The sequence below is a fragment of the Vigna radiata genome, chromosome 1, assembly GCF_000741045.1.
Source record: "Vigna radiata var. radiata cultivar VC1973A chromosome 1, Vradiata_ver6, whole genome shotgun sequence".
NCBI lineage: Eukaryota > Viridiplantae > Streptophyta > Magnoliopsida > Fabales > Fabaceae > Vigna > Vigna radiata.
Genome location: NC_028351.1, coordinates 8,578,676 through 8,588,047, shown reverse-complemented (window position 1 = coordinate 8,588,047; position 9,372 = coordinate 8,578,676). Strand labels below are relative to the sequence as shown.

Sequence of the window (9,372 nt, the reverse complement as noted above, 5' to 3'; positions counted from 1 at the left end):
TCTTAATATTTGATTTTTTTATTATTATTTTCTTCAAATAATCATAATGATGGAACAACATATGACTATTAAGTATGAGAGCAATTAGTCTATAAAAGATATATTTGGCAGGAAAGAATGCCATTATGTTATTACACGTACCTTAAAAAACCATTATGTTACAACCGTTTGGACAAAGCACGTAGAGAGAAGGATGAAAACGATGGCAACGGTTGAGAAATGTGTCGCTTATTGGAATATTATTGAATACTGAATTCATGCATATTTAGTTCTCAACTGTTTGATAATATAAAAATTATGCTAATGAGAATGAAACTGTTATTTAAAAGCTTGTTTATTTGAAAGGAAAGGTCTTAGAAGAAGCGAAACACTGTGTTTTATTCACTTGAAAACAGCATTGATGAGATTGATGTGCAGTCATTCCCAAAGTTCTTCGAAAGTTTTGAAAGGGCCAAACTCAGAGACAAAACGTTCACCCTTGAAACCCCTATGCTGTGGTATTTCTTTAATCTTCTCTGAGTCACTCTCACTCAGCTCCCAATCGAAAATCTTAAGATTTTGCTTCATTCTCTCACTGTTGAAGCTCTTCACTATTGGAGTTGCACCTTCCTCTATTATCCACCTCAGTGCAACCTGCAATTGCACACACTTACCACTAAGTTTCACATCACATAATCCATCTATATTGTTTATCATGTTTTATTATTAACTCACCTGTGCCACACTCTTGCCTGATTTGTATGCAATGTCCTTCAGAATAGGACTGTCCATAACAGCAAGGGAACCCCACACAGCTCCATTGGCTCCCAGAGGAGACCATGCAGTTACATGAATTCCTCTCTCTTTGCAGAATTTTCTCACATTTTCCTGTTTCCATGCTGCGTTCATCTCCACCTGGAGACGATGCATTTTGCAAACACACATGCTTAAGCTGAATTGCATACACAAACTAGTTTCTTTGGCAACAATTCAAAACATTGTACACTGCTTTTGGAGAAGGATGGATTTCAAACGAAAGGACCAAGAACAAAATGAATTGTGAAGGTTTCATTCAGGTGATCAGTATGAGAGTACCTGATTAACAGCAGGAGTAATAATTGCATTCTGAAGAAGTTGCGAAAGCTTTTTCACCCCGAAATTGCTTACACCAATGGATTTGGCCAAACCCAATTTAGAGCATTGTTCCATGTCTTCCCATGTTCCTTTCATGTCCAAAGGAAGAATGTCATCTTTGCCGTAATTTAATCCTTTAACTCCTTGCCTCAGCCTCACTGGAAAATGGATTAGGTAAAGATCCACATACTCTAGGCCCATTCTCCTATCAAAATGCAACATTCAAATCATTATACTCAGGATGAATCTTGCACAAATCACATTCAGTATCAAATAAACATTTAAATGAGTTTTCAATCCAAATTAAATTATGCATCTAAACAACTTTTAGAATATATCAGCATTGTGAATCTCCAAAGCAGACTCAGAAAGTGAGTTTTCCTCGTTTAATGTACATTCTTCTGATCAACAGTAATCGTATATTTTCTCTCATCATAAATTTGAGTGATGTTAAAATGATGATCAAAACGAAATGCTAATTTTGATAGAGAAATAGTGACAATTGTGCCTATCAGCCAACACATACATACAATGAACAAAATATAGAGAATTTCAAAAACTAAAATTTAACAATCGAATAAAAGGGTAACAAAATTACTGTAATGAACTCTTGAGTGATGGAAGAACAAGACCGGGATGAGCTTCAGTGCACCAGAGTTTGGAGGTGACAAATAGTTCACTACGGCTTTTGATGAGACCTTGATCCAGTGCATGTGCTATTGCTTGACCAAGAGGTTCCTCAGAACCATAATATGCTGCAGTGTCAAAGTGTCTGTAGCCAGCTTTAATGGCTTCAATGAATGCAGGAATGAGCACATTCGGTGGTGGTAATGGCACTGTTCCTGTGCCAAAACCCAAATTGGGCATCTTATGCCCTGAGTTCAGCACCACTTCTGGGATTGTCTTTGCCTCCATAGCTTCTGTGAAATGGAATCAAATAAAACAGTTTCAGAAAATTAAAACAGGTTTATTAAAGTGATCAAATCATATGAAGAAAATGTTTATATTATGCTTGGCTAGTACTATACATCCTTAAAACTGTAAAACAATGTTCACTGATTAAAACTGAATTAAACCTGATATTTTCTAAGAAGATAACTCAGAAAAAGGTTACTGAATTGATATATGTAAGCCCTGATCCATTCAACATTACTTGAACAAGTTAAGAATTCACTAAAAACAAAATCATTAATTAATAATTAATTTAAAGATAAAGTAATTACTCATTGTATTAATTAACTTAGACACTATTTTTTTAAACTAAAAAATATCTAAAATAATCTTTGTTAATAAAAATCTATAATTAGTTTATTAATCAGAATCTAAATTAATCTCTACTATTAATTATAAAATTTTTAATTATTATTAAATTTTAAATTAACCTCTAATTATTAATAGAGACTAATAATATTATAGAGCAACTTATATTTTGATTCACAAACTAATTATAAATTTTTATTAATAATAAAATCTATATTAAATACTAATTTTTTTAATTTATAAAATAGTGTTTAATTTAATTAATTATGTATGTAATAAATAACATTTATATCAATATTATATATAATGAGTTAAATTAGAAGAATTGATGATTTATTAATTATACATTAAGGGTTTTACATAACATTTATATAGATAGTATATATAATGAGTTAAATTAAAAGAATTGATTATTTATTAATTATACTTTAATGTTTTTACATAATATTTATATCAATTTATACTATATATAATGAGTTAAATTAGAAGAATTGATGATTTATTAATTACACATTAATGTTTATATCAATGTTACATTATTTTTCTGGAAACTAATATCTTAATTTTATTTTTCTATTTTCCACTGTAATTTAACTCTGAAGACATTTTTGCAATATTTATTTGAATGAGTCTTAAACTCATTTTTTTTTCATTAGTGTTTTATTTGATTGTTAATAAAGAAATATATTTTCAAGATAGAAAATAATAATTTTTTATTTTATTTTAGTAACTCAGGAGTTTATGATTTTGAGTTTGGTAAGGTGATATTCAATTATTTTATTACTAAAAATCAAAGTTATAAAAGAACATTTTTTAATCAAGTTTTATTTTAAGAACTGTTATTCTTCAAAATTTTATAATTTTGATCCTTGTAAATTGATATTCAACTATTTTATTATTAAAAATCAAATTATGAAAAGAATTATTATTAATATAATTTTATTTTATAACAACTAACATTTTTCTAAAATTTTATAAGACTTAAAGTATTGTATAAATCCTCCAAGAATTTAATGATATTTTAAAAATATTATATAATTATGTTTTTTTAATTTTTTTATCAAATATATAATACTTTAGTAAGGTAATGTCACTAAATTATATTATTACAAGTCTTATTTTGCCATACACCTAAAAGAACAATACAATTTTTAATAATTAATATCTTTTTAATATCTATCTGGAGGTAAAGAAAAAACAGGTACACTTAATTAAGCAAACATTGTATTTATTAAATTTGATAAGTATATTATATATATTTATTAAATGGTAAACATAATCCTATTCTACATTTTTAACATGTTTATTTAATAAGTTAAAATTTAATATTTATATTAATTTTAATATTATATATTTTGAAATAAATTAATTTTCTTCTAAAATTTAAATTTAAAGAAAGCTATTATAAATATAAATGATAAGGAGGTGGGATGGGAAACGGGTTTCATTAATTCATATATATCCTAAAAAAAAGTTATTCACATCCTGATTCCTAAATTTAATGGATATGAAATTTTTGTGTTATTTCCATTTTCATTCGATAATCGATATATTGTTATATACATTTGTACCTATAACTATTTTCTTATTCATAAATGTAAGGAAAAATTTTGACATTAATTATTTTAAACATTGTATTTCGATTCAATAATCAAAACATATCCAGATAAGATAAAAGAGGATGATTTTTTGCCTTTAGTAATGAATCAAAACCATAATGAAAAAAAAAAAAAAAAGAAGGATTAGGCTTCACATACTTCAACTTTGAAGGATGTTCAAAAGTAGTGCATGCTTCGCATTCACAAGTGCAACAATAATGGTTTGCCTTCATAATGCAAAAATGGTTTTCGTTCAATAAAACACAAAAGTGGATTAACAAACAAAACAAAGAAAAAAAAATAGTTTTTCGCCTACCCAATAGTTCAAGAATGAATTTTTGTGGTACCTTATTTATGGAGGCTTTGAAGTTCTTTGTGTTTGCAGGAAGAGAGGTGTGACCTTTGTTTTCGAAAGATTGATGATGAACATAATGAAAAAAGGGAAACAAAAGAGATGAATGAGTGGGATGATCTTTGTTTTCAAAAGAAAAGATTGGAGAAGATGGGTTTTGTGAGGTGCGTTCAAATGGCGGGGAAAGTAACTTTGTTAATGGTGATGACATGGCGAGATGATGATGTGAGTAAGCCATTGTGAGCTCTATTGCGTGACGGTTCATTTTGTTTTTCTTATGTGGATTCTACGTTGTTAGCGATTTAGACACCGTTAGCGAAAAAGATCAAATTTTACAAAAAATGGAACTACTTTGAACATAAAAAAAACTCGAGGACGACTTTGGACAAAGGTCACAAATATAGACCAAAATAGATATTAAACCTACTTTTTTCCAAGAGTTTCGAAAAAGTCTAAGATTGAGAGAAAAGAGATAACATAAAATAATATAAAAAAGGGATTTGGTGCAAACTCAAATGTTGAAGATGGACTACGTCAATCTTTTTTAATTTGCACAATAGACACTAGAATTGTCAAAATGGGTCACAACCTGCGGGCCAATACGGTCCACCACGGTTCGGGTAGGGTCGGGTTTAAAAAAATTGTATTTTTTTATGCAGATCAGATTTCAACCCGGCTCATTTAAACTCGGCTCATGCGGGTTGAACCCGTGGTGGGCCAGGTTGGCCCACCAACCCACCTACCTAATTTTATTTTATTAAAATTTAATTTTAATTTTATGAAAAGATATTTATTATTACTTTTTTGCTTGAAAAAATTATTTAAGTTTCCTATTTTCAAAATTAATTAAACTCCCATGTTGGTAGTGAAATTTGGGATTAAAATTTGTTTATATTTGAATTATAGAAAGTTTGTAATTTTTTTATTTAAAAAAAATTGTAATTAAGTGAGCCAGTGAGTCAACCCGTTTACCCACCAACTCGTGGTGGGTCGAACCGGATTCGAATTTTTCTAGCTCGCTAATAAATGAGCTGGGTTGGGTTGGCTCACTAAGTGACCAACCCGTGGTGAATCGAGTCTGGTCGAGTCGGGCCGAGTTACCCGTTTTGATAGCTCTAATAGACACCAACAATGGAGTATAATCCAAAGGATGGATCAAAACCCACATAAAAGGAACAAGTCTCAGTGTTAAGATGATGGAAACCCTCTTTATTCAAGTTGAAGAAGAATCCATGGAAATGACATACTGGACGAATAAGGATGTAATGATGAAAGATGTTGTGTTTGGAGAGTGGGTTTGGAGTATTTCTTAAAGGAAGTTGAACCAATCATCAAGAAAAGGTTAGGAGACATCTTGAAGACATCTATCTAGTAAGCTAGACAAAGGAAGATTGCAAATGAGCATAAGTTCTCTCTATTATTCATTCCAAGCTATCATTACAAGAGGTGGTCACTCCTATTTATAAGATAGAAGAGTGAACCTATATGAAAATGAAAATAATGAATTAGAAAAATACATTGGACTTGCAAGTTTCTCAAGAGTAGATGCAATGTATGGAAGTCTCCTCATTTACCAAGTTTTAGAAGGTATTTTATGGCCAAGCAAGCCCAAAACGTGATAGATCGCATCCCACTCAACAAGTAAGTTCAAAAGGTTCAAAACTAACAAAAATTGACTAGGATAACTGATTATTTCATCTCATAATTGATTATTTCAATAAGAATTTTATTTTTGTCTGAAAACTCTTTGTAATAATTGAATATCATATGAAATAATCGATTATTTAAGAAGCAAATCCAAGAAATGGCCAAAATCAAACCTAAATGACATGAGAACTTAGTCATAATGTAAGATTTAAAGAAAATACTGATATACATATTTACAAGGCTCAATAGAAGTAAAGAACAAGTTTGAAAACACCATCTTCCATAAAAGTATAAATTTTTGAAGTCTTTTTTCTTTCATTCTCGTAATCCTAGTTTAAGTTGTAATTCTCTAAATGAATCTCTCTTAAGCTTTCTGAATTGGATGAATCTTCAATAAGCTTCTTGGGTGAGTTTCGATCAGCTTTAGTTATCTAATGTTTATTAGTTAAAGATTGAAGCATATATGTTTTCTTGTTGAGAAATATATAGGGTGAGTTATCGTTGTGTTGTTTGTTCTTTTTGTAATTTTATTATGTATACTTAATTTCAAGAGCCATATTATTCTATTCAATTATATTTGTTAAAAAAAATTAATAATGTCACTACTACGAATGATGATTTAACAAATAACGTTAATAACGTGTTGTAAAATAATTGATGTCAGTGCATCCTAAAATGTATATATGTTGCAGTTAAAAATACTTTTAAATTATTTGTTAGATAGAACTAATATTTTATTTCAGTTTGAAAAAATAGACTTTATAGTTAATGAAGAGATTGAGTACGAAATATACAGGAAATGAAATAAAGTGTGGTTCCTGTTGTCAGGAATTAACAAAAAAAATCTATTCATATGTCTCATTCATTTACCAATATTCTACATTTATATAAATTTAGATAGGAGAAAATATAGGTAGGGAGGGATTGGGTTGCTGTCTGGGTCGATTCTTGGAGGAAATGAATGAAAGGATAGCCATGGAGAAGAAGGTGACGAGAAGAAAAGCAGAAGAAATGAATCCTCGAATCAAAATATCGTTGTATGTGCCCTTAAAATCATCCGAAGCTTTGACATCATCCTCGATGAACTTCTTTAATTCCACAGACAATGCAAAACCAGCACCAATGGCTACGCCAAGACACAGACTAATTACCTTCCAAATTAACATCCATATATATATTAATGTCCAAGAATTATAGAGTAAAAAATTGAAAAATGATATTTTAACACCATTTTTTGACACCATTTTGATACTGCACACGTGTCAAAATGTGATTGGAGAATTTCAAATAAAAAGTTAAAGCATGAGTATATTTGAAAGAAAAAAACCAAAGTTTGTGTTTTTAATTTGAAATCGTCCAACCACATTTTGGCACGTGTACAGTGTCAAAATGATGTCAAAAAATGGTCTCAAAATATCATTTTCCCAAAAAATTCCTAATAACTTGATTTGTATTATTAAGTATATTTTATGCGATAATATAATAATGAAAAAGCCATACCTGGTCTGCATATAAGTCAAATTTTCGCAAGAATCCACTGTTTATGAGCCTCTTGTGTCGTACTGCATAGTATATGGCAAATGGAAGCTGCAGTATAGAATATGCACACGCAACTACTGCCATAGCTACCACAAGGCTGCAGATTTTACATACCAACGCCAACAATGAGATACAAGAAGCTCTGCTCATTTTTACCAAACTTTTTTCTTAGTCAAACATAAATATTTAAGGTTTTAAGGCCAAATTTACTACTTCCTCTTTAGTTCTCTAAGATTACGCAAAAATTTTTTATTTTATTAAAAATTTAACGACAAAGTCTCACATCAGATAAAAGAAAAGTTGAACATAGATTTATATACACATACATACTTTCATTGTTAAGAAACGGTCTCAAAATCAATTCATGAAGATTTGACTTAAAATGGACAATATTTTACTAGTAGGGATGTATGTATATATGAAACCTTTCAAAGGTTTGGATGATTTTTTTTACCTGTATGAACTGAAATCTTGATATTTGACCTCTGCACCGTTTTGAAATTTGTAGGTGTTGGTAACGAGTAAGGCCATTGATGCAGCTGAAGTTGCAAGAGCAACTATCCTCAACGCAAGGATTGAGTTAGCCACACTTTTGGTCACCATTTTAACTTCAAACAAAGCTACCTCTTTAATTTTCCTTGCTATTTTCTCTCATTTTTCTTACCTTCTTGAATACCCTTTTATACACAAAACAAGTCAAGATGATACTATTTGTTTCTCTATCATCTCCTTAAATCCAATTACTGCCATCAACATCTCAGAACTAAGTTTTTCCACACTCCATTACAGAGAAACCATCACTCACTTTCCTCGTTGTTCCCCATTAATTGATCTTCATCGGTTTTTCTACCTTTAGGACCACAAAGACTTATAATAATTTTTTATTTTTATTTATAATTTTCATTTCAAACACTGTTTATAATATTTTCTACGTTAGTGTTTAAGGGTTTAGTTAACATGTGTATGGTTAAAACTCAAATGAAGTTATAATTATTTTATATTGTAAAGTAAACAAAATTTGCATTACGTGTTTAATTAAAAATATTCTACCCCATACCAAATTTAAAAGTAAAACTAAAATTATATTTTATCCACTTGGGAGGTGATGGAGAGAAAAAAAAAATAATAGTTTGTGACGATGATGAGATAATCATNAAAAGGGAGTTTTCTTATTACCATATTGTAATAGCCTATAAATTAAAATATAAATTTTAATAATAGTAAAATAATAAAATTATGTTTTAAGAAAATTAAACCATAACCGTAGCTCCATTATACACTTACTGAAATCATATCATTTCATTTCTTCCCAAACCAGCTCTCACTAACCTCTTGCTCTTTCAAAATATTGCCTTCTCTCTAGCTTTCTTTCCCGTTGAGCCATTGGAATTCCATTTTGAAAGTGCATAGACGATCTTGACGTCACAGGCTCTGAGTCGCACCGATCAAATTTTCAGTTTAATCGAGTAAGTTGTTTTTCCCCTTTCTTTGCTGTTAGGAAACCTAAGACCTACAATNTCACTGATTGCATGTGTCTTTTGTGTCCTTTCCTTCAATTTAATTTCAATCCCAGCTCTAAGAGTTGTCTTTGATCACTACTTGTGGTCTTTAGGGTTTTGGGAGTCCTTGAGAATGTAGAAACTGCGGAGGAAAAATCTTGAGCTGCACTTTGGNATTTCCAGGTAAGGGAAGCTAGACTCCTTCTCTATTATAATAAATCTTTGGTTGTATGATTTGTGAATTTTGTTTGAAGAGCGTAATTTGAAGTGATTGGGTGAAATGTTGATGTTTTGAATTGAAATTTGATGAAAAGTGTGTATGAATAAAGGGTTATGTGATAGTCAAATTTTGATTCTGAAATTG

The 9,372-nt window shown here is 30.0% G+C and overlaps 2 protein-coding genes across 2 annotated transcripts; both read right to left on the bottom strand.

The window, feature by feature from the left end:
* Nucleotides 1–202: 202 nt before the first annotated feature.
* Nucleotides 203–2,028, bottom strand: LOC106768497 (methylecgonone reductase-like). Its single transcript, XM_014653684.2, has 4 exons — nt 1,712–2,028; nt 1,075–1,318; nt 715–894; nt 203–633 (listed from the first exon to the last, which is right to left on the bottom strand). The coding sequence occupies exons 1-4, from the start codon at nt 2,026–2,028 to the stop codon at nt 418–420; spliced, it is 957 nt and encodes a 318-aa protein (XP_014509170.1). The 3' UTR covers nt 203–417.
* A 4,835-nt stretch (nt 2,029–6,863) lies between these two features.
* On the bottom strand, nt 6,864–8,227 carry LOC106756806 (CASP-like protein 4D1). Its single transcript, XM_014639401.2, has 3 exons — nt 7,964–8,227; nt 7,471–7,606; nt 6,864–7,121 (listed from the first exon to the last, which is right to left on the bottom strand). The coding sequence occupies exons 1-3, from the start codon at nt 8,110–8,112 to the stop codon at nt 6,864–6,866; spliced, it is 543 nt and encodes a 180-aa protein (XP_014494887.1). The 5' UTR covers nt 8,113–8,227.
* Nucleotides 8,228–9,372: the final 1,145 nt, after the last annotated feature.